General features: G+C 44.4%; 1 protein-coding gene across 1 annotated transcript in view; it reads left to right on the forward strand.

Moving 5' to 3' along the window:
* SCARA5 (scavenger receptor class A member 5) overlaps positions 1-25,664 on the forward strand; it is a 1,132,578-nt gene extending 1,106,914 nt beyond the window's left edge. Inside the window, exon 8 of the mRNA XM_078649946.1 lies at positions 24,864-25,664. Within this exon, the coding sequence (XP_078506072.1) occupies positions 24,864-25,000 (137 nt within the window). The 3' untranslated portion in view covers positions 25,001-25,664. The remainder of the gene's footprint in view (positions 1-24,863) is intronic.
* The last annotated feature ends 1,138 nt before the right edge of the window (positions 25,665-26,802 follow it).

Genomic DNA, 26,802 nt, shown 5'->3' on the forward strand with positions numbered 1-26,802 from the left:
ACAACCAACCTCATGTGAAATTACAAGGCTAGTGGAATCAAAAACCCTCTTTCATTAAATACTTACACACTCAAAGGTACTAGAGCGCAAGAGATACATTTTAAATAATTTATTTGAAAATCAAAATACTCGTCTACTGCACACAATATGAATTGTAATCACAATGAAGACAAATAAAATTGTAGCAGAAACGTTTACTAAGAGCGTAAATAAAAGGAACGACTTCAACATGATTGCTGTTATCCTTTTATAGCAATCCTACCCTCATTTAGCTACTTCTAAGCACTATTCTAAATCTCAGCACAGCAGAAGACAAAAGCTATTTCGAGTTTCAGAGGTTGGTACCCACCCTCGTACTTGTTTGAACAATAGAGCGTGTGTTCAATGCAATCGCTAGGCCTACTATTCTCTTCACATAAGGCGAGCTGCACTGATAAGTCAGTGAACAAAGGCTAAATGCTTCCCGTCCCGGTAGCCTTCAAATAAAACCGGAGCTATGATTCTGTACAGCCAGTGCCTCTACGCAGATTTCCCTCTACCCTGCACACTCTGTGCTTGGTTCTTATAACCTTATTTCATTGTTGTTAAAAATGCTTCGCATAAACAACTAACAGAAAGTGTCCTGATGCCTTTTTCAATTATTTTCATGCTGCCAGATTCTGTACTTTTGAATAACAACAGTAAACAAGACAAAGAGGGGCATATTACCAAGGGCCTTATCGCCGAATTTTTCCTGCTAAAGCGGCGATAATTTTATCGCCCTATTACCTAGCTGTCGCTAACACCAGTTAGCGACAGCTGTTAGGAGATTGGTATCATCTTGGGGCCCACTTTGCATGTCAGCAATAATTATTGCTAATGACATTCAAAGTGGGCGTGCCAAGATGTTAGCGACTGGAAACAGTCGCTAACATCGCTATCTCCTATTACCTACTTTTGGAAATAATCGCGCTAAGCGCGATTATCTCCAAAAGCTAACGCCTGCCCAGAGCAGTTCTTAGCCATGTTATCCAATGGAAGGTGGATAACATGGCTGAGAGCATTGTCACGATAATGCATGAATATCGCTGATTTTTCAGCGATATTCATGCATTTCCCACGATTTTTACCGCTTTTGAGATAAACCTTGATAATATCAAGGTATCTCAGCGGTAAAAATCGTCGGAGCGCGGCGATATTATTATACCCGCTAACCAAGCTTAGCGATAATTATCGCTATTGCTTGGTAATATGCCCTGTCAACTTTTGACAAACTCTTCGAAATCAATGATAGTCTTATGTGAAACAAAGCACTCAGCATTTAGTTTAGATACATCAAAAATATATTCATGTACGCCTGATTTTCAAATAATAATATAAACTCAACATGTAAAACATACACATTAACTTGATTAATTGACTGGTACATGCAACTCAAGCAGGGGAATACACAGAGTAAAAAAATATATATCATTCTAACAGTGCTCCAAAACTCCCTACATTTTGAGGAAAGTCTCTTGGACAGCAGACCATAGATTCAAGCGAAAAAGGTGTCTCCTTTTCTAATCTGATCTAGTACCAACTGTCTCATTTTTATTGTTTTACTGCTTTTCTCCCAGATTGAAAGCATGGTCATCTTCCACAAATACCAAGTTTCAGGAAGGAAGTCCCACAGCAGACAGTATTGTTCTGGGTAGACTAGTATCCACCTTTATGTTGTGGCACAAATATAAGAAAAATTATTTTATCCATTGAGGGCAGCTTCTCGGGTCCAGAGATTCAAGACAAATGCTCTCCATAGTCCTTCAGCGAGCAGAAAGAAATATTTCCAAGCAGATCATCTTCTCCGTATTAACCCCTTGGCCGCGGCGTTAATTCTGCCGCGGCACTAGGGGGGAGGGAGGGCCGCACGGCGCCGCCATGCTCGTGACGGAACCACTCCGTCACGAGCCGCGATGGCGCTGTGCTTGTGACGGAATGATTCCGTCACGGCCCCGCCCACCTAATAGAACGCTCAGCGCGGTGGCCGGGCCGTGACGGAACCATTCCGTCACCAGCACAGCACCACCGTGGCTCGTGATGGAATGGTTCTGTCACGAGCATGCGAGGGGGTTAATACGCTCTGTCATGTGAGTGGCTGCAGTAGTTCTAAAAAGATTAAATCAGTTTTGAATGGAAAAACCTTCTGAAGGAATTAGCCATCAAAGACCCGAGAATAAAGAGCCCAGAAACTGAGGCGAGAAGCATGAAGGAATGGGAAGCCCAGGCCAATGTAAGGAGAATGATATGGAAGAATAGAACACCAGGATTCAGAAAAATGATAGGACAGTGTGCCAAAATTGGACCGGTCTGGCAACCTATATCGTGTGCCACAAGTATCAAGACCAGCCGAATCAGGCACACTGTCTCTGTTCCAAACAGGACCAACACTCCAACCAAAAGGGAGCCACAAGAACACCCTGAAAATATTAAATGCAGGGGAAAGGCCTAAGCTGGACAAAAAAAACTATATTTTGGTGAAACCATAATGGAGATGCAGCCCTATAAACTCTATGACTAGAAGCTACCTCAGCCACAGGAGTGAACAAGCATTTACAATGCAATGGTTTTGCCTTTGTTAAAGTTAGAGCTATTGGCATTGCTCTTGACACTCTGAAGCTCCACTCTGAAGCTCCACTCTGCACTCTGAAGCTCCACTCTGCACTCTGAAGCTCCACTCTGCACTCTGAAGCTCCACTCTGAAGCTCCACTCTGAAGCTCCACTCTGAAGCTCCACTCTGAAGCTCCACTCTGAAGCTCCACTCTGAAGCTCCACTCTGAAGCTCCACTCTGAAGCTCCACTCTGAAGCTCCACTCTGCACTCTGAAGCTCCACTCTGAAGCTCCACTCTGCACTCTGAAGCTCCACTCTGCACTCTGAAGCTCCACTCTGCACTCTGAAGCTCCACTCTGAATCTGCACTCTGAAGCTCCACTCTGCACTCTGAAGCTCCACTCTGAAGCTCCACTCTGCACTCTGAAGCTCCACTCTGAAGCTCCACTCTGAAGCTCCACTCTGAAGCTCCACTCTGAAGCTCCACTCTGAAGCTCCACTCTGAAGCTCCACTCTGAAGCTCCACTCTGAAGCTCCACTCTGAAGCTCCACTCTGAAGCTCCACTCTGATGCTCCACTCTGATGCTCCACTCTGATGCTCCACTCTGATGCTCCACTCTGATGCTCCACTCTGATGCTCCACTCTGAAGCTCCACTCTGAAGCTCCACTCTGAAGCTCCACTCTGAAGCTCCACTCTGAAGCTCCACTCTGAAGCTCCACTCTGCACTCTGAAGCTCCACTCTGAAGCTCCACTCTGCACTCTGAAGCTCCACTCTGCACTCTGAAGCTCCACTCTGCACTCTGAAGCTCCACTCTGCACTCTGAAGCTCCACTCTGCACTCTGAAGCTCCACTCTGCACTCTGAAGCTCCACTCTGCACTCTGAAGCTCCACTCTGAAGCTCCACTCTGCACTCTGAAGCTCCACTCTGAATCTGCACTCTGAAGCTCCACTCTGCACTCTGAAGCTCCACTCTGAATCTGCACTCTGAAGCTCCACTCTGCACTCTGAAGCTCCACTCTGAATCTGCACTCTGAAGCTCCACTCTGCACTCTGAAGCTCCACTCTGAATCTGCACTCTGAAGCTCCACTCTGAAGCTCCACTCTGAATCTGCACTCTGATGCTCCACTCTGAATCTGCACTCTGATGCTCCACTCTGAATCTGCACTCTGAAGCTCCACTCTGCACTCTGAATCTGCACTCTGAAGCTCCACTCTGCACTCTGAATCTGCACTCTGAAGCTCCACTCTGCACTCTGAATCTGCACTCTGAAGCTCCACTCTGCACTCTGAATCTGCACTCTGAAGCTCCACTCTGCACTCTGAATCTGCACTCTGCAGCTCCACTCTGAATCTGCAGCTCCACTCTGCACTCTGAAGCTCCACTCTGAATCTCCACTCTGAATCTGCACTCTGAATCTCCACTCTGAATCTGCACTCTGAATCTGCACTCTGAAGCTCCACTCTGAAGCTCCACTCTGAAGCTCCACTCTGAAGCTCCACTCTGAAGCTCCACTCTGAAGCTCCACTCTGAAGCTCCACTCTGAAGCTCCACTCTGAATCTGCACTCTGAAGCTCCACTCTGAATCTGCACTCTGAAGCTCCACTCTGAAGCTCCACTCTGAAGCTCCACTCTGAAGCTCCACTCTGAAGCTCCACTCTGAAGCTCCACTCTGAAGCTCCACTCTGCACTCTGAAGCTCCACTCTGAAGCTCCACTCTGCACTCTGAAGCTCCACTCTGCACTCTGAAGCTCCACTCTGCACTCTGAAGCTCCACTCTGCACTCTGAAGCTCCACTCTGCACTCTGAAGCTCCACTCTGCACTCTGAAGCTCCACTCTGAAGCTCCACTCTGCACTCTGAAGCTCCACTCTGAATCTGCACTCTGAAGCTCCACTCTGCACTCTGAAGCTCCACTCTGAATCTGCACTCTGAAGCTCCACTCTGCACTCTGAAGCTCCACTCTGAATCTGCACTCTGAAGCTCCACTCTGCACTCTGAAGCTCCACTCTGAATCTGCACTCTGAAGCTCCACTCTGAAGCTCCACTCTGAATCTGCACTCTGATGCTCCACTCTGAATCTGCACTCTGATGCTCCACTCTGAATCTGCACTCTGAAGCTCCACTCTGCACTCTGAATCTGCACTCTGAAGCTCCACTCTGCACTCTGAATCTGCACTCTGAAGCTCCACTCTGCACTCTGAATCTGCACTCTGAAGCTCCACTCTGCACTCTGAATCTGCACTCTGAAGCTCCACTCTGCACTCTGAATCTGCACTCTGCAGCTCCACTCTGAATCTGCAGCTCCACTCTGCACTCTGAAGCTCCACTCTGAATCTCCACTCTGAATCTGCACTCTGAATCTCCACTCTGAATCTGCACTCTGAATCTGCACTCTGAAGCTCCACTCTGAAGCTCCACTCTGAAGCTCCACTCTGAAGCTCCACTCTGAAGCTCCACTCTGAAGCTCCACTCTGAAGCTCCACTCTGAAGCTCCACTCTGAAGCTCCACTCTGAAGCTCCACTCTGAATCTGCACTCTGAAGCTCCACTCTGAATCTGCACTCTGAAGCTCCACTCTGAAGCTCCACTCTGAAGCTCCACTCTGAAGCTCCACTCTGAAGCTCCACTCTGAAGCTCCACTCTGAAGCTCCACTCTGAAGCTCCACTCTGAAGCTCCACTCTGAAGCTCCACTCTGCACTCTGAAGCTCCACTCTGCACTCTGAAGCTCCACTCTGAAGCTCCACTCTGCACTCTGAAGCTCCACTCTGAATCTGCACTCTGAAGCTCCACTCTGCACTCTGAAGCTCCACTCTGCACTCTGAAGCTCCACTCTGAAGCTCCACTCTGCACTCTGAAGCTCCACTCTGAAGCTCCACTCTGCACTCTGAAGCTCCACTCTGAAGCTCCACTCTGCACTCTGAAGCTCCACTCTGAATCTGCACTCTGAAGCTCCACTCTGCACTCTGAAGCTCCACTCTGCACTCTGAAGCTCCACTCTGAATCTGCACTCTGATGCTCCACTCTGAATCTGCACTCTGAAGCTCCACTCTGAAGCTCCACTCTGAAGCTCCACTCTGAAGCTCCACTCTGAAGCTCCACTCTGAAGCTCCACTCTGAAGCTCCACTCTGAAGCTCCACTCTGCACTCTGAAGCTCCACTCTGAAGCTCCACTCTGAAGCTCCACTCTGCACTCTGAAGCTCCACTCTGCACTCTGAAGCTCCACTCTGAAGCTCCACTCTGCACTCTGAAGCTCCACTCTGAATCTGCACTCTGAAGCTCCACTCTGCACTCTGAAGCTCCACTCTGAAGCTCCACTCTGCACTCTGAATCTGCACTCTGAAGCTCCACTCTGCACTCTGAAGCTCCACTCTGAATCTGCACTCTGAAGCTCCACTCTGCACTCTGAAGCTCCACTCTGAATCTGCACTCTGAAGCTCCACTCTGCACTCTGAAGCTCCACTCTGCACTCTGATGCTCCACTCTGAAGCTCCACTCTGCACTCTGAAGCTCCACTCTGCACTCTGATGCTCCACTCTGAAGCTCCACTCTGATGCTCCACTCTGATGCTCCACTCTGATGCTCCACTCTGATGCTCCACTCTGATGCTCCACTCTGATGCTCCACTCTGATGCTCCACTCTGATGCTCCACTCTGATGCTCCACTCTGATGCTCCACTCTGAAGCTCCACTCTGAAGCTCCACTCTGATGCTCCACTCTGATGCTCCACTCTGAAGCTCCACTCTGAAGCTCCACTCTGCACTCTGAAGCTCCACTCTGAAGCTCCACTCTGCACTCTGAAGCTCCACTCTGCACTCTGAAGCTCCACTCTGCACTCTGAAGCTCCACTCTGAAGCTCCACTCTGCACTCTGAAGCTCCACTCTGAATCTGCACTCTGAAGCTCCACTCTGCACTCTGAAGCTCCACTCTGAATCTGCACTCTGAAGCTCCACTCTGCACTCTGAATCTGCACTCTGAAGCTCCACTCTGCACTCTGAAGCTCCACTCTGAAGCTCCACTCTGAAGCTCCACTCTGAAGCTCCACTCTGAAGCTCCACTCTGAAGCTCCACTCTGAAGCTCCACTCTGCACTCTGAAGCTCCACTCTGAATCTGCACTCTGATGCTCCACTCTGAATCTGCACTCTGAAGCTCCACTCTGCACTCTGAATCTGCACTCTGCAGCTCCACTCTGAATCTGCAGCTCCACTCTGCACTCTGAATCTGCACTCTGCAGCTCCACTCTGAATCTGCAGCTCCACTCTGCACTCTGAAGCTCCACTCTGAATCTCCACTCTGAATCTGCACTCTGAAGCTCCACTCTGAAGCTCCACTCTGAAGCTCCACTCTGAAGCTCCACTCTGAAGCTCCACTCTGAAGCTCCACTCTGAAGCTCCACTCTGCACTCTGAAGCTCCACTCTGAAGCTCCACTCTGAAGCTCCACTCTGCACTCTGAAGCTCCACTCTGAAGCTCCACTCTGAAGCTCCACTCTGAAGCTCCACTCTGAAGCTCCACTCTGAAGCTCCACTCTGAAGCTCCACTCTGAAGCTCCACTCTGAAGCTCCACTCTGAAGCTCCACTCTGCACTCTGAAGCTCCACTCTGAATCTGCACTCTGAAGCTCCACTCTGCACTCTGAAGCTCCACTCTGAAGCTCCACTCTGAAGCTCCACTCTGAAGCTCCACTCTGAAGCTCCACTCTGAAGCTCCACTCTGAAGCTCCACTCTGAAGCTCCACTCTGCACCTCCACTCTGAAGCTCCACTCTGAAGCTCCACTCTGAAGCTCCACTCTGAAGCTCCACTCTGCACCTCCACTCTGCACCTCCACTCTGCACCTCCACTCTGCAGCTCCACTCTGAAGCTCCACTCTGAAGCTCCACTCTGAAGCTCCACTCTGAAGCTCCACTCTGAAGCTCCACTCTGAAGCTCCACTCTGAAGCTCCACTCTGCACTCTGAAGCTCCACTCTGAAGCTCCACTCTGAAGCTCCACTCTGAAGCTCCACTCTGCACTCTGAAGCTCCACTCTGCACTCTGAAGCTCCACTCTGCACTCTGAAGCTCCACTCTGCACTCTGAAGCTCCACTCTGCACTCTGAAGCTCCACTCTGCACTCTGAAGCTCCACTCTGAATCTGCACTCTGAAGCTCCACTCTGAATCTGCACTCTGAATCTGCACTCTGAATCTGCACTCTGAAGCTCCACTCTGAATCTGCACTCTGAATCTGCACTCTGAATCTGCACTCTGAATCTGCACTCTGAATCTGCACTCTGAAGCTCCACTCTGAAGCTCCACTCTGAAGCTCCACTCTGAAGCTCCACTCTGAAGCTCCACTCTGAAGCTCCACTCTGAAGCTCCACTCTGAAGCTCCACTCTGCACTCTGAAGCTCCACTCTGAAGCTGCACTCTGAAGCTCCACTCTGCACTCTGAAGCTCCACTCTGAAGCTCCACTCTGAAGCTCCACTCTGAAGCTCCACTCTGAAGCTCCACTCTGAAGCTCCACTCTGAAGCTCCACTCTGAAGCTCCACTCTGAAGCTCCACTCTGAAGCTGCACTCTGAAGCTCCACTCTGAAGCTCCACTCTGCACTCTGAAGCTCCACTCTGCACTCTGAAGCTCCACTCTGCACTCTGAAGCTCCACTCTGAATCTGCACTCTGAAGCTCCACTCTGCACTCTGAATCTGCACTCTGAAGCTCCACTCTGCACTCTGAAGCTCCACTCTGAAGCTCCACTCTGAAGCTCCACTCTGAAGCTCCACTCTGAAGCTCCACTCTGAAGCTCCACTCTGAAGCTCCACTCTGCACTCTGAAGCTCCACTCTGAAGCTCCACTCTGAAGCTCCACTCTGAAGCTCCACTCTGAAGCTCCACTCTGAATCTGCACTCTGAAGCTCCACTCTGCACTCTGAAGCTCCACTCTGCACTCTGAAGCTCCACTCTGAAGCTCCACTCTGAAGCTCCACTCTGAAGCTCCACTCTGAAGCTCCACTCTGAAGCTCCACTCTGCACTCTGAAGCTCCACTCTGAAGCTCCACTCTGCACTCTGAAGCTCCACTCTGCACTCTGAAGCTCCACTCTGAAGCTCCACTCTGCACTCTGAAGCTCCACTCTGAATCTGCACTCTGAAGCTCCACTCTGCACTCTGAAGCTCCACTCTGAATCTGCACTCTGAAGCTCCACTCTGCACTCTGAAGCTCCACTCTGAAGCTGCACTCTGAAGCTCCACTCTGAAGCTCCACTCTGAAGCTGCACTCTGAAGCTCCACTCTGAAGCTCCACTCTGAAGCTCCACTCTGAAGCTCCACTCTGAAGCTCCACTCTGAAGCTCCACTCTGAAGCTCCACTCTGCACTCTGAAGCTCCACTCTGAATCTGCACTCTGAAGCTCCACTCTGCACTCTGAAGCTCCACTCTGAATCTGCACTCTGAAGCTCCACTCTGCACTCTGAAGCTCCACTCTGAAGCTCCACTCTGCACTCTGAAGCTCCACTCTGAAGCTCCACTCTGAAGCTCCACTCTGAAGCTCCACTCTGAAGCTCCACTCTGAAGCTCCACTCTGCACTCTGAAGCTCCACTGAAGCTACACACCGCGCAGGGCAGCTCTGGATGCTGATGCGAGAGGCCAGCTGGGAGGCGCGCTGCTCGTCTTCCTGCTCGTGCTGACTCGGAGAGAAAACTTGTTTTCATTGGGAGAGCGGCCTTCAAAGACCCGGTCACTGCGCCTCTCCGAGTGTTTAGCTTGGGATAAAATGGGCGCAGTGTTGTGGTGATGACAGTAGAGCAAGGGAGGTGCCGGCAATGCCGGAACAGAATCGGGGGCGTTCCCGGCGTCGCGTGACGTCGGCAAAAGGCAAAGAATGTCGGGAACGCCCCCGTGTCTGGTCCGGCATTGACGGACAGGCCCCTCGTCCAATGGCAAGGCTCCATTTACGGAGCCAGCCAATGAATGAGGAGGGCCGACCCAAAGCACACTACAATTCTCATCAGGTTTTCGCCTGCGCGAAAAAGATGCGCAGAGCGCATCTTTTTGGCGAGGCAAAACCTAAAAACAGGGCTCCTGTACCCTTGATAAATCTTGTCATGGAAGACCTACTTTAAGGAATAAAATGTAATTGTGGTCAGTTTACTAAATGGGGAGGCTTAATGTTTTAGGGGTGTGGATGCGATCTACGAGTATCAGTCATGTGAGAGGCAAGTACTGAATTTTGCTGAGGCAGGTGCTACAGAAAACATCAGAGGGACAGAATACACATGAGAAAACTATGAGGTAAATAAGGAAATCAAAAAATCACTCCCCCACAACCAGCTCTCAAAAATCTCACATGCAGTGCCCAGAAACAGAGGTCACATTCACAACCATGAACCCCAAGCACACCACAGGAGGTTGCCATACCCAACAATATAAAGAGCAGATGTAAATGCTCAAACACAATTGAAACAAGCATTTGCAATGCAATAGGTCTGGCATTTGGGAAAGTTAGAGCAATTGGCATTGTAAATGATCATGTTTGTTTATTACTTAGGTTTTGCAGTGGAGTAACAGAACTGATAAAGCAGCTGACTTTGGATTTGGTGAACTAAGTTTGAGTTTTAAGATTGATTAACTGTCCTGTGCTTTATGTAAATTAGATGTTTTTCTCCTGTTATTATGGTTTATAAAACCAATTAGAACATTGGAATGTTGGTAGCTCCATTGAAAACAATGGAGTGCTCTGGGCTTATAATGGCTGGTAGAAGCCTGGAGCTCCGACATTCCAATGTTTCTTTGTTCACAGCTCTGGCTGTGAACAAAGCCTTCAGGGAACCTGAGGGGATTTCAATCCCCTCGCACTCCCTGAAGGCTTTGTTTTACTTGTTAGAACATTCTGCCCTCTAGTGGCAGAATGTTCTAATAGCCTTATAGCCCTTCGTAGCAGGGCTATACCAGCTTTTAAAGTCCCTCTGGTTTGTTTAAGTCCTTCGGCTCAGGCCTTTAACGCTGCAGCGGGCCTTTAATATTGCCGGTATAGCCCGCTACGGTGCAGCCGCGGGCCGTGGAGGGAGTTACGGTGGGGCAGGGAGGCGGGGAGGGAGAGGGGCAGGGTGGAGGGACCTAAAAACCGGCATATGGATAATTGCAGGTAAGTACACAATTTAATTATTAAAACGAATTTCGTAGCGCGCACTGCATCGCAAAATGCGATGCTGTGCGCATTACGAATTTCGTTTCATTAATTAAATTGTGTACTTACCTGCAATTATCCATATGCCGGTTTTTAGGTCCCTCCACCCTGCCCCTCCCCCTCCCCGCCTCCCTGCCCCACCGTAACTCCCTCCACGGCCCGCGGCTGCTACGGTGGGCTATAAGGCTATAATAAAGAAGCAAAACAGCGACAGTGAAGTCACCCACTAAAATAGTGCACATCCTGACATTCTTTGCAACGAATCAGAGCTCATGGCGCCAGTCTAATGGACAGATGAACACAAAACAAACAGGAAGTATCGTTTATGGCACATGCAGAGGGCGGGGCCAGTGTAAGAGACTGCAATAAGTCAAGGTTTTTAAGCAAAGTGAGCTGCTTTTGGAGAGGGTGTCTTTCTTGAGGAGGTGGATCCTCAAAGAGTAAGTACGTGAATGAGGAAGGGGGTGATGGAGTAAGGAATTTTGCACCATTGCACGAACTGAACTATAATTTTGCATAACACAAATACATTAATCAAAAACAGAGTAGGCTTACACATGTTAAGAAGGCTCAGTGAGATAAATACTTGCTGTTAAGGCCTGCTGGTTATAAGTTTAAATCCTGGCTTAGTTAACTCACCCTTCCATTCACTAAGGTGGGAAAATTAAGTATAATTAAATTGGGCAATAGCGATGAATTTGTTTACAGCACTTTAAAATCTACTAAGCTTCTGTATGAAGCACTGTGTAAATAAGAATCATGTTTGAAGCTTGTCATGAAAAACACCTTACTGTTACTCATGTACATGCATCTGTCTTTACCTTTTATAAAACTGTCAACAAAGATCTGCACTCACAACAGACACAGTTTAGAGTCTGGTTTGAAGGTATGAACTTAGTAAAAGATGGGGCATTGGTCCTGTGCTGTGCTGATAGATAATATTCCAGCTGTCACACTGTCCCCCTCATCTGGAGGAAGCTGCTGCTTTGATGGGGGCCCGGGGAAGCACCACGTGAGGTGGGTGCTCTCTGGGGAGCAGATTTGCCCGCATGGCTTCGGTTACATTAGGGGGTTTGTTTAACCAGAGCAAACGGCGAGCTTTGATCTGTTTATTTTAGTTAGAATATTGATATTAATAAATGAGGTCATCTATACATTGTTTAATAAAAGCAATGGCCTGCCAGATGTTGCGCGTGCATGTGGGTCCAATTAAGGCCGTGTTAACAAGTGGAATCTATCAGCCGCACATATACACACCGCACTCTTCTAAACAGTTTCTTATGTCTGCGGATTAGCTTGGAGTGGCCTAGAACAAAGATTTCCCGAGGTCAAACCCCCCCGTAGGGTGAATGCACGTGAGTCCTGCTCGCGAGAGCCATGTTGGGCCTGGTCGAGCGCGGGGCCCCTCCTTGTCAATGCTCACGTCATCCCACGCCCGGAAGAGCTTGTCTGCACGGCGTCCCAGCTGTCCTTCGTTTAATAAGCACAAGCTGAGGATGGTTTGTTTCATTCAAACAATTAATCACTGTAATTAGGTGATTTCCGGTTCACGTAGAGATCAGGTCATTTCCTCTCTGCATATGACTCTCTTTCTCAAAATGTCCCTGTAAAGCAGAACGCACTCCAAAGAAAGATATTCTAAATCAAGGGTCTGAATGAAACGCTCTAAAATGCAAAAACGAACAGAGAGGGAAAGGGGTATTGAGGAAAACCTGTGCAGTGCCTTTGGAAGGTATGTAGATAAAAAGAAGGCCCATATGTACAACACACAGGGCCCTATTAAGTGGCAGGCCCACCCACATCCGTAGCAGCTGTCCAACAGCCGGATTATGATCATGCAGCCCATAGGGGCAATGGTGGGATCGTAATCCCTACAATAGGGGCTGTGCCTGCTCAGGCTTCGCCATAGGGAATACAGGGGCATATTACCAAGGGCACTATCGCCGCTTTAGCGGGATTTTCCCCGCTAAAGCGGCAAAAATACTATCGCCCTATTAGCAAGCTGTCGCTAACTACTGTTAGAGACAGTTTCCATGCATTAGCAACCGAAAAAATTATCGCAATGCACGGAAGCGATAAATATCGCTAATGATATGCGAGGTAGGCGTACCCTCGCTAAATTTCACAAAAAATTTCGCTAAAACGCTATCGCACTATTACCAACTATCGCCTGGACCTCTTCAACCAGTACCTGGTTCTCCTCCTGAGTGAACTTTGGGTTCCTCTTTCTCTTGTCCTGGGTCTCAGCCTGGCCTTCCTTGGTGTTGTTTCTGCCCTCTGCACTAGTCCCTGGCTGCTCACCATCATTTGCTGTATTCTCCATGCTTAGCTGCAATTTTCGGTTTAGCGGGCATTTTTCGTCCCGCTAACGCATTAAAAGGTAGCCTGGGGCCTATTGGTTTAGCAATAATAATCACTGATAGGCCCAGCGTGCTTTTTTTCACATTAGCGTGCGACGGCTTAGCGTCGTCACGCTAGTTCTATAGCCTAATTTTATCGCATTTCTGGGGAAATATCGCCGCTTAGCGGAGTATTGGTAATACGTGGTTACAGTGGCGATATTTCCAGGCGATGCTTGGTGATAAAATATTTTGCGCTAAATATCGTTAGCGATATTTATCGCCTGTTGTTGGTAATATCCCCCACAATGCCCGTCTTCCCTCTGCCTTTACATAGTGGGGTCACCATCATGTAAAGGCAGACAGAATTAGACTTTGGGGGCCCCTAGCATGGCTGCTGTCCCCCATGGGCCTCCTCTATGGGCCCAGGAGGGTGCATTTGCAGCCCCCAAACATCCATTTACTGTGCACCAGACACCACAGGACATGGATGTTTGAAAACTACTCTTTTTCATTGTGGATTGGGCTGTGGCCCTTATCTAGGGCTCCAGCACATGCCACAATGCAAAAGAGCAGTCTTCCTACTGCCTGCTTGGCGGTCGCATTGTAATTGGCACATGTAACCACCGACATGTAGTCAGTCGGACACCTGCCCGATATGATGGTGGTCGAAGGCTTGTCCGACCGCCATCGTAATGGGGCCAATAGTGGGTACTATTCACAAACTGCATGTTGTCATAATGCTATTGACAAACCTACAAGCAGATACCTCCACCTCACCCTCTTCTGTTCATAGATCTCCACCATGTTTGGGGTGTTTGGTAAGTTTGGCATCTTGCAATAACTTCATACTACTTCTTAGCTGATATATTTTATGTGGTGGTTTTTCTATTCATGCTTGAAAAGGAACAGACTTTGGCAGTGCTTAATTTGTGGAACAAAGAGCTCTGATCCTTTGTTTAGAAGCCCAGCAGCCCACGCAATTAAACACCGGAGAGCTGAATACCAAGGCAGGTAGTCTTTAGTCAACTGCCAGCCACTCCCTGCCCCTTTATCTCACTCTTGCAGATTCCTGCTTTCTGTTTGTGATGGTTTTGGCATCTTTTATTTCCTCCATCTTTCCAATCTGTGGGTTTTTCCCTCTCTTGCACTTGATATTTTTCCCTTTCTTGCAAATAAGTGCCAGTCCCCAAAAATAAGCTCCGATGCCTCACCACCGGCAACCACCAGTTCATCTTAAGCACTGGACTTTGGTAAAGGCAACAGGCCTTAGGAAGTTTGTGCGATGTTTAATTTAAAACATTTTATTTTTATTGGAAGCATATTCTACATGAAGAAAAAGAAGGAAGAAAAAAGAAAATGAGCCAATACCTAAATGTGGTTTCCATATGTTTGTCGTAAAATTGATACATAACAAAAAACCACCCATTTCATATTATCTACGAGAACTTTATGTGTGATTTATAGGAGGCAGATGTACTTAGAGCAGGAATCAGAAAATATGATCCTATTGGTGCAAAGGAAATATACTTTTAGTTTGATATTATTGGAAATGGCCCTTTCTGCAGTGTCACCCCTTAACGTTTTGCCTTCCACCTCCCCTTTTTTCTGAATTAAATTTTGGCTTTATGACTCTGTGCACTTTACCACTGTTAACCACTGCTAAAGCATTTGTGCTCTCTCTTTAAAACATGGTGGAATTCGCTTTTACTCAATTGGCACATTTAATTTAATTGTAAGTCCATAGTAAAGGGACACTGCATGTGCCCCGTGCCTGTAAATAAAATGCTACCAGTGGGTCTGCAGAACTGATTGTGCTTCCCACTTAGGTAGCCCAGTAAGCCTGCCTCAAGCCTGCCATTACAGAGCTTGGGTGTGCAGTTTAAACTGTGATGTCAACTTGGCAAGATAAACCCTTTGCCAGGCTCAATCCTTCCTTTTTTAACAAATATGTCTTCCCAGGGAAGGCCCTAGACAACCCAGAGAAGAGAGTGCAATGTATTTAGAAAATAAATAGTAGTACATGTAATTTTAAGTATTAGATGTCCTGGTAGTAAAAAACTCAAACTCCTTTTTCACTGCTGCAAGGTCTATATCTCCCATAGGATAAAATTGGGATTACATTATTATATTTTATAATGTAATTTACAAATGGTTTAAGATATATCTGGTGCATGTTCAGGGTCTCTGGAATTCAAATTTAAAATTCTAACTTATGGTGAAGTCCGGTTTTAAAATGAAATTCTGAAAATGCCACTTTTACAAAGTTGCAAAAGAAACAATTAATGGACGGACTGCTGGACAAAGCAAACATTCACCGCCAGTCACAAGGATCTGGGTTTAGTCCATCATTCCTTTGCTCACCACACCACCACAGTTTGGACCCAGCCATATGCAAATCAGTCTTTGTGGGAACAGTCCAGCCCAAACTGAAACCAGTCCCAGGATGTTTGTTACCGGGACAGGGAGGACCTGGTTGGCAGTTCGAGCTGGACTGTTCCCATAAGGAACAGGGTCAAGGCTGATTTGCATATGGCTGGGTCCAAACTTTAGTCAAATTAACAAGCTACTGTGCACTGCTACTGCATTTACAACTATCCAAAAGCAGCACCAGTTAAGTGATTTGATAAGCATTGCTATGCAGCATATCCCATGTAACCAGTTACCTTACACGCCTACGATGCAGACAACATACCCAACAGTGTTAACAATCATGCCTGGGAATACGAGGAAAATGTAATGCATGGGCTAGGGTGAGGTGCAAACTTTGTGCGCCATTCTTCTTTTGGATTTGCAGGGTATTTTCGTTTCCAGCAGCGGGTCTTGCTGGGTCGTCAGCCTTCCGGTTGCCGCATGTCTTTCACACAACACCATAATGTAAATGTAAATGTGCTTCTGTTTGAAAGGTGCCTCAGGAAGGATATCGCTCTCAGCAAGGCAATGTAGTTGTTCACATATGTAATATAGGTTTATTCTTGTTCCCTGCAACAGTGGTGTTCCTCATTCTAGCAGTGGACTCTAGTGGATTACAGCCTTCGCACCTTCGGATTATTGCTATTCGCACCTCGCCCCCTGGCATTACATTTTCTTCATATTCCTAGACATGATCGGCAGCACTATGCTCTGCTGCCTAAGTGGAAAATAACCACAACCTGGCCCACCTGGGGGCTGAAAGAGAAACAAGAGCAGGAGACTGTGCTTGCTTTAAAAAAATATATATATATATTTCTGCAGAAAATTGTTGAATGCTTTGTGGACCTGATGGGGCCTCTCGGGGCCTTACCACCAGACCTAGGGGGTCAGGGTATTCTTACCTTGCCCTCTTCTCTTTTTTTTACATTTTACTTTGGGACTCAGCTGAGTCGGAGTCCCACGATGGCTGCCAACATTTCCTGGTTGAAGTGTTGGCAGGATAATTTGTCTGCCCCGGGGAGTTAGTGGACCCCGGGGCCCGGAAACTGCCCAGGACGGGGGCCGCCAGGCCCCCATCCTTCTTACAAAGAGACAAAGCCCTAGGGAGGTGGTGGTACCCGAGACTATGAATGGCCCGGAAGAGGGGGCCACCTGGCCCCCCTCCCTCAGTGGATTGTATTCACAACCCGGGGATATATGGATGGATATATATAGGTAGTTATACTTAGGAATTAGTTTCCAATGTAAAAACGTTTTTTGCATTGCCAATAACTTTTGTGCCATTTGATGAATCTTCACAAAATTTTCAAAATTAGTACGACGCTCAGTTGAAAGCTTCGGGGTGATTCCTGAAGCGCGGGCCAAGGAAAAGAAGGGGCATTTTCCCCATGCAATTTACTGTAAAGATTTTAGACAAGACTACAGTCAGAGCCGTTGGATGAAATTACACCAAATTCGGAAGAAAACTATCTCTTGGTCCAAAATGTGTCTTTTTTGTTATTCAATGTAAATCCTTTCAGTTATTCGATATAAATCCATTCATTAGTTTTCAAGATATTTATAAATATATATAATCTTCAAAGAGTCGCTGAATTTCCCGGCCTCAAGGGTCAGGATATGTTGAAACCAACTGTGTATAAGATCACCTTATAGCTCAATCATGTAACAACAGTGAGAACGGTATGTGGAAGAACAACATTAACAGATTATTTACAACAATCCACCATCTCATAATGGGCTACTCGGGGTGTGTCCCGCTGCACAGTTAAGACTGCATTACCCCCGTACAAGGAATAATGTACATGTTACCAAAAAATACAATTGATTCATAAGGAATAGGGGCAGAGGTAAATTGTTAGATTGAACACAGATGATAATGATACAATGTAACAACAGTTTATGTATTTGGGTAGCAGAAACAACGTTCCTCAGATGGTAACGTGGAGTGAAGAGAGGATAAGAGGGTCCTCAGTACTGCGTTCAAGGGCAAACCCAAATTACAAATTAAAGTAAAAAAATGTGATCAAGCCCTAGTGGGCGGAAGCATGCAGTATCACCAAGGAATATATAAAACCTCCCTGTGGAGAACCTATCATGTTCCCTTGTCACAGTGTTGGTGTGTAGGGGTTAGCTAGAGAAGCTATTGAGAAGAATGTACCAGCCTCAATTTAAAGAGCCGAGGAAAGAGAAGACAAACAATCATGCCTAAGTGGACAAATCCCTGTAATACTGTGTGCACATCCTGTAAAATAATTGCCCCACATCCAGCGGGCTTACTCTAAAGGATGCATAAGCTCTTATGCTCTTTTGCACCTGAAATTCAACACCTCCAAATTCCAGTAGATATATCAATTGCTTTTGCATTCCATAACCAAGGTTCATCTACACCCTGTGCATACCTAGAAAATGTGCAACAGAAAATACACTATTGAAAACATTAAAAACTCAGATAACATAACCTATCTAAGCTACAGAAAATGGAAATCAGCTTGGACAGATACATAGACTTAAAGGTAACTGGTGAAGAGAAGTTGGATCAATGTTGACCACAGACACTATCTGCGAAAACCAGGGAGCTCAGGGAACCTCGGGGTCAGTCTAGCCCGCAATGTATCTAGCATGTAGGTCAACCTGGGTGTACTGGTAATGGCTCATCAAGGTTGAGGCCAATGGGGTGTAGAGCTCGGTAACCAATAATGAGATTCGATTCCCATCTCCTGAGTTCCAGGGTTCTATTGCCTCCTCTCTCCTTCATTGGTATTCGGTCAAGTACACTAAATCTCAGGAATTTCACACTTTTGTCATGTTCTAGGTTTAAATGACGGGCAACTGAGTCTTGTTTGTCCTCCTTGAAAACAGCCCACAAGTGTTTCATGACTCTCTTCTTGGTTTTATGGATCATTTTGCTTATCTAACATTTATTCCAGAGCCTTGGAGTTGTCAATTTGTGATTGAGAGGGTTTGCGGGATCGGGTACAGCTGCACAGCTTTTGGGCAGCATGCCGGTCGGTACCAGCGGGTGCTCGTATCGAAGGAGTGAGGGACTCTGGCGCTTCCTGAGCCCTAGTATAGAATTTAAAAAATATGTCAAAAGCAAGGGGTTCTAGGAGACAGGAGACAGCTGATAAACTGCGCAGGCATTCCTACGATGACTTAGGTTCGAACTCAATACAAAGTGACACAGCACAAAATGATGTATAACTAAGAAGCAACTATGGGATAACCTGTGGCGGTCACTCTCCAAAATTTTTAAAACATTTTTAAAATAATAAACTTTGTTATTTTAAAAATGGAGAAAATGTATTTGTTGTATTCTTTGTTATGTAAACACTGCAAATATGGATCATATTCAGATATGCTTAGAGCTTTTGCGCTGATGTTCCATCATTATGTAACATTGCATGGGGGCCTCCTTCTTATACACAAGCAGAGAAAATGTTGCAGATGACTCTGCTCTATGTTTTGCACCAGTTCCCACAGTCTGACCGAAACATGAAATAAAGACTGCACCTATTTTGGGGGAGTGCGCTGGTACATAAGTGTAAAGTTTCTTATTGCAAATATAGAGTGAGGTTGTGCATTTACAGTGCACAAGGGAGTATATAGATTTGCCAATAAATGCACTTGTTATTCCTTGCTGACCCTGGCTTGCAGATCAGGTCTTAATTGTATCCAGTCTCCTTAACTGAATGTGATGGGATACATTAGTGTCTTTCTAGATTAGAATTGGGAAGAACCTGTCTGCAGGAAAAGTGTTCATGTTACTGATGATTTCCATTAGCTCTATTTCTGGCACGTGGCTTTTGTGCACTTGACTATGATTATCCAGAGGAAACAATAATGCAGTGAATTCTACTGACAGAATAAACACGAGAACTGAAACTATTAGACACAAATACACACCAAGTGGAAAGTTCAGTGGCTGCCAAACATGTTTCAGTCGGATCACTGAAAGAATATCGACTGAAAGAATATCGACTACCCAAAATATCGTTGAGAAAATATCGACACTCAAAATATCGAGTTTCTATCTACAAACAGGTAAGTACAAAAATATCGACTACAAAATATCGTTTACAAAAATATCGTTGTAAAAAATATCGACTTTACTAAAAACAATGTTTAATTACATTAATATAAAAAAATAATTACTAAAATATAATTAACAATACTTAAAATAACTTTTCATAATTAAATAATTAATGAAAGTAAAAAAATAATGTTTTTTTCATCATATTTCTTAAAACATATATATATAGTAACAAAATTTAATTAAATAATAGGCAATATTGTATATGTACCCCAAAAACCCAAAACTGACCCTGAACCCTAAAAATACCCCTTTACCCACAAAATGAAAACTGACCCTGAACCCTAAAAATACCCCTTTACCCAAAAACTGAAAACTGACCCTGAACCCTAAAAATACCCCTTTACCCAAAAACTGAAAACTGACCCTGAACCCTAAAAATACCCCTTTGCCCAAAAACTGAAAACTGACCCTGAACCCTAAAAATACCCCTTTACCCAAAAACTGAAAACTGACCCTGAACCCTAAAAATACCCCTTTGCCCAAAAACTGAAAACTGACCCTGAACCCTAAAAATACCCCTTTGCCCAAAAACTGAAAACTGACCCTGAACCCTAAAAATACCCCTTTACCCAAAAACTGAAAACTGACCCTGAACCCTAAAAATACCCCTTTACCCAAAAACTGAAAACTGACACTGAACCCTAAAAATACCCCTTTGCCCAAAAACTGAAAACTGACCCTGAACCCTAAAAATACCCCTTTAATTTAACATAATTAGCAATTAATCAATTAAATTAAAGTAATTACCAATTACATTTTAATTAATTAAAAAATATTTTTTAATTAACAATTATTTAAATAATACTACCAATTATTAAATTTACATATTTAATTAATTATAATTAAATTACTTCCCACCCTATTCCCCTATAAACCCACAACCCGCTACAGAAAATACATTATTTTAATTTACATAATTAGCAATTAATCAATTAAATTAAATTAATTACCAATTAAATTGTAAATAATTAACATATATTATTTAATTACCAATTAATTAATTATTACTACCAATTAATAAATTTACATATTTAATTTATTATAATTAAATTGCTTCCCACCCTATTCCCCTATAAACCCACAACCCGCTACAGAATAAAATTACACAATAATTAAAAAAAATTATTAATTAAAAATAATAATAAAAAAAATGACACTTTTCACATATAATATAACATAAAAACACTATAAATAATTAAATATTATTTAAAAAACTATATTTTTTACTATCTAGATTATATACTTGGATATTTTCACTGTCTATATTATTTACAGTCGATATTACTTCACTTACCTTAAAAACGATATTTTGACTGTCGATATTCTGTCTAGTCGATATTTTCTCCAAACGATATTTAAAACTCGATATTCTTTCCAGTCGATATTTTGGAGTCGATATTATGTCTGTGCACCGTTTCAGTCAATAGTTGCATCCAAAAGCCGGTTTGTGAAGAGGGATTTTGATGTCATGTCCTGCAGGGAACACAAAGAAATGCATTAGAAACAACGGGACATTTTAACCTTCACTCTAGGAAGGACTGGATGCGGTCTTGAGATAAAGTGTGTGTGTGGATCCAAGACAGCAAAGCCCACATAACATTTTCTGTTATCATTTTCTGCCCAGATAAAATAGTGGGTGGAGAGGAATTCAGGAAAGAAAGGCTAGTTTATTTGCCTTCTTGGCCGCAAAATAGGTCTTTTAATCCGTGTTTGCACCAGAGGGACTCACCCTCCCTGCCCAAAGGGCAGAGGTAATATACACCCTTACACCCCTCCCTAGGAGTCATTTTGTTCCCTTACTCCTGAGTAAGTGTCCCAAAGACTCATCCGGTCCATCCCCAGACTTAGCCCAGGAGGATAACAGCTAAAGGATGGCCCAACACTGAGCATCTTTCCCTGTTTCTGTTTGCACTCTGATTCCAAAAGGATTGCACTGACTATGGAGGTAGGGGCATTAATTAGTTGCACAGTGTGCATTCCCATGTCATGAGGTTGATGGAGGAGAGAGAAAAAGGTGCTGCTCCCATCTCTGATGAGAGACAGTTCACCACCGGCAGACATGGTCCATCTATTTCGACTGTGGAAAACGGTCATTCTGTAATGTGGGCCTCTTTTTAGAATTCTTGCCTTAACACTGTTTCAATGTTCATTTCCATATTTTACAAGTGCAAATGAAAAACGTTTCCTGGTCTCGAGTTCAAAGAAATTCTATCTCACTCTCTCTCTCTCTGCATCTCCCTTTCTCGCGGTCTTGCTTTTTTTGTACCACACACTTTTCCCTCCCCCTCTGCGACATACTGAATTACTAACTTGGAGGTGGAAAAGGTACTAAACAAGTGCCTTGTTACATGAATAGAGTTTGAATGAGAAATCAGTAATAATTCCAAAACTAATTTAGTAACAAGAGGTGAATTAATGAATAAAGACCATGCCAGAAACAGCCAGATGACTGTGCAGGCTTCAAGCAGAGATGAACACTTTTTTGAATAAACCATCTTTGTGACATATTCAACAAAAAAGCTATGATCACAAATAAAATAGATTTCTGATTAATATGACAATGCTGCAAGCTAGTTTTCTATAGCATTTTACCAAGTCGAATAATGAAAAAAGTAGGTATAAATCTTAAAGGAGGCCCTTGGGAAACTGTTTAGCAAGATCAGTAAATACTATTTTGACCATTATGACTGCCAGGGCATCCCATTTTCAAATTTGGCATCTCTTCCTTTTATACATTATGCGCACAATCCCTGTGTGAGCCAAAGCACTACTTGTTAGTGGTTAAGCTAATGAAATATTTAGACTATACAACATATTATAAATAGTTTACTTTTTTGTATGTGCTATCTGCATCTTCTATCAGCAGGCAGAATTTGCAATATAAGTTTTAAAGCCATGCTGCATTCTGCAACACACATAGAAAGAGGAAAATGCCGCAGGGGATTTATTTTGTGCCGGGAGACATACCTTCCTGCACAAAAACAATCCTGCTACAACATAGCACACTTGCACCATGGTGCAAGGCTGTAAACATTGGAGCTAGGCAGCACATTGTCTGTCAGTGCTGGGAGAAGACAGGAATGTGTGTATTATGTTAAATTCTGATCTTTGCCGCCCTTTCCCTGTCACGCAGTGCAGCTAGGTGGCTTGCTGCGCAGCATGACTTAATGGTAAAATGTACTTGCCGTCTAGTGCCCACTAATTAGTCATCCGTAGATCCTACCTATAACTACTGAACAGTCACTTTTTTCAAATAATATCTCTGCTGTTTTTACATTATCTTAGCCTTTAAAAATGCAGGTCCACATCTTATTGCCAGGAGCATACCGTAAAAATTATTAAATTAAATACTCTACTGTGTAAGCAGATTTGTTTACAGAAAAAATAGCTTTTGCATTAGCTTTTCTTGGGTCTTTGGAATGCGAGCAGACCCATAATCCATGAAACAAAGGGCCAGATTTATCCAGGTTTTGTGTCACCTTTGCCCCACGCAATGGGGTGCAAGGGTGACACAAAACCTAAATGAGATTTATCAATCCATGCAGGGCCGCCATGCGTGACCCAGCATGACTTGATAGTTTTGGAGTAACGCAGGCAGTGCATATCGCTGGGTTGCGTTTCTCTGCCCTAGGGAGGCGTTCCATGGGTGGAGTGTGGGTGTTCACTCGCATCCACCCATGGATTTTGGCACATTCACAGATTTACCATTAGTGATGGACCTGGAAATGCATCAAAATGCATTCAGAAGCACAAGTAGAAAGAGGAAAATGCCTCTGAAAATACTTTTTTGTGCAGGAAGGTGTCTCTTCTTGCACAAACACAATCCTGCTTACAACAAGGATCCCTGTGCTGGCTCTAGGCAGCCACGAGTGCACCACCCAATGCAAAAGAATGTGCCATATGATCTAAAATACAGAGCATTTCTGCCCTTTCATGCAGCGAAGCAAGGCGACTTGTTGCGTTGTGCTGTGTGAATACATGATACATATGTCACAAAGTGTTTACCTTGTGGGTGGAGCAATTACATTCTTTAAGACAACTAAACCGTCACAAGTCAAGCATTCAAATCTGAGACAATGGGAAGTGACAAATAGTTGCGTTTTCTCACCAGGAGGAAATAGTGAAGATGCGTCTTCAAGTGGGGGCGCCCTTTTCCATAAAATCTAGGTTTGTGAATCCTGACTGTGGCTTTGTTTTTGAACACGGTCGACCTTTTCCTAAGGTTATTGGTTTATAAAAGTTAATCAACATATGTTTAAGTTGTTATAGATATAGAAATCGGTTACTCTAAAAGACTTCAGTTCCTCGTTGTTTGTTCCTATTATTTGGAAAAGGTGATGACAATGCAAACACCCACTAAATATGGCAGTATTTTATAACAGATATTGGGTTACCGTATTTTTTTCTTTTTGATTTCATTTTTATACAGCACACAGCATGTAATAAAATATTACATATAATCGGATACATTTTAATAACATAATTAATGCAGGATGAGTAATTGAATGTATCTAAACAAATTAATTTAAGAATATGTGTACAAAAAAAGTGCAGCACAGGCAGGAAAGTTGAAGGTATGTTTGTTTAGGATGGTTTGGGGGACAGCTTGTGTAGTTGTCAGGATACCCTTGTACCGCAGCTACGAACCTGTATTGTATGTCCAAGACATTGTATGTCTGAGATAATGGTAAAAACGAGGAAATGAATTGTGAAGAGTAGGCAAGCATGTAAGAAGGCCTGAATCTTGATCCACATTTCTATTGTCAGGTGCTGGTGATACTCTGATCAATGCTTAATTTGAGCTGGTGTTTTCCGGTGCTGGGTACCAGCACTTAATTGGTTTGCACTGCTTGGCACCAGCACTTAATTGTCATCACCACACTTATGACACTCTGCGCCGGGTGGCGCTTTTCATCCAGTTGAGAGATGAGCAGAACACCAGTTGTTTATAAATACACTATGCATTAAAGCATACTAATTTCTGTCTCCCCAGCCATTCCTTTAGGTTTGGGGACCCAGAATAATCTGAATTGTCACACTTGCAGGCGAGAGAGAGTTGGTTCCGCCATCGGCAGCCATGATGGGGCAATAGGTGGTGCAAGCTGCAGTGGCCTCCTGGTTATGGCTCTGGCATTTATTATTTTTCAAATCAAGCACTAGTTCTGGTACAACTAGGTACCAGCAAGATGTAACCCGACATTAAAGATAAAAGAGTGCATTTTCTGTTTATAGAATGGCAGAGGGATTATTCAGTCTAGTAACCAGTTTCCTTGTCACTGTTTTCACAGGTGTCGGGCGAATATGGATGGACGATGTTGCCTGTAAAGGAACCGAAGACTCAATCATGCAGTGCGTCTTTTCAAACTGGGGTAAAACTAACTGCGGCCACTCTGAAGATGCCGGGGTGACATGCGTAAAACAGTGAAGCCGCCATCTTAGGAGGCAGATGACCATTTTCGTCAAGGATAGTCCTGCTTGTCAGTAAAGCAAGCAGCGCTTGAGAGCAAGGAAAATAGCCTTTTTATCAAGGAAATTATATGGAGCAAGGAAGTAAGCCATGTTCTCCTTGGAAAGTAGCGTTTTCGTAATTGAATCTGCCAAATGCAGCAAGGAAAGACTCCTCATCTGCAGGAAAAACATCAAACGTCATCTGTGAATGCAGCTATTTCGACCATTGTGAGCAGGGAAAGCAGTGAATCCCTGCTGGAAAATGTCAACTTTTAGCAAAAGTAAATAGCTATTTGCAAGTCGTAGCAAACTTTTTCACTTCATATTGCAGCCATGTATGAACAGCAAATGATTCATTTCCTGACAGGAACGACAGACATTTTAGACTGCGAGGCAACCATTTTAAGCAACTAAGGCAGGTACTTAAGAAAACAAAATGGCCGCTGTATTCCAGGAAATCAGACAAACCTCCATTTGCAGTAAGGGAAAAACAATGTTTGCCCTTTTTGAGAGACCAAACTAATACTGCAAACTGTAAAGCGCCTGTTCATAGACTCGTACTTACAGCAAAAAACATTTGAACAGCTTTTAGCTTAACATTTTATATGGTAATATCATGTACTTTCTTAGAGAATGCTTTCCGGGATGTGCTGTTCCCAGGAATGTCGTTTATTAATGTTAACTCGTTTTGGTCAATTTAACAGCAACGAAGCATACAGTACTATATCACTAAAATATTGTCATTAGTAATTGAGGTTACAAGCAATGAGTTATTTGGGAGACCAAGCCTTGTTATGGCAAATATCCTATGTGATTGAAGTAGTTTCTTATTCAGCCAGGAAGGCAGGCTGCTTGCTAACATTAAACTCAGGGCCCAAGGTGCTAATCTCATCCCATCCTAAAAGCATTTCTTGCACAGCATCTTTGATGTGAATGGAGATTATTTTTAGGTTGAAATAAATGTACTAATCCCCGCCTCAAAAACATTAAATTGGCAGGAATTCCATGTATCAATACCTTCAAATGCCTATGAATGGAGCAGTGGATGACTACTATTTTTTTCTTTATTACTGCCCCTGTCCCTTAAATGAACAGTGCTTATTAAGGAAAACAAAATAAGCATTTTATAAGTAGCATTGGTGGCGTTTGCAGCTCTCTTCACTGTCTTCTTGCAGCAGTGCCAGTAGGCCACATGCAAAGCTGTCCCTCATGAATAGCTCCCACTTTTCAAATGGATAGCACCTCCTTTTGAAGTGCTGGTAACCGTTCAATAATTGGAGAATATAATACAGCCTCAAACTATTGATACATGGCACTGCAATTCAGGTGGAGGAGTGGAATGCACTTTTAAGGCTCCCTCCCACTTCCGAATCAAAGTGCTCACACAAAAACAAACAGAGAAAACACTAAGCCAAATGTACAAACCAATTTTGAGGTTGCAAACTGCCCAATTTGGGGCCCCCTTCCCCTTTGTAGTTGTAAAAAAAAACGTTATTCTTTAAATGTGGTGCCATTGCCTTTACTGGGAACTGAGTGCATTAAAAAAAAGTCTGCTTTATTAAAAAGCAATCACAGACGTGGGGGTCTGCTGACCCCAGCAGGCCACCATCCCTGTGATGGCTGCGATTCTTAGTGGGTCACAAGTTGCAACCTACCTCATTAATATTAATAAGGTAGGGTTGATTTACAAACCACTAGGAATCTCTAGATTAAATTTAACACTTTAAGTAATTCATTTGGAATTGCGATTTCCAAATAGCAATTCAGTAAGAATCACAA

Source organism: Lissotriton helveticus, chromosome 6, assembly GCF_964261635.1.
Source record: "Lissotriton helveticus chromosome 6, aLisHel1.1, whole genome shotgun sequence".
Lineage (NCBI taxonomy): Eukaryota > Metazoa > Chordata > Amphibia > Caudata > Salamandridae > Lissotriton > Lissotriton helveticus.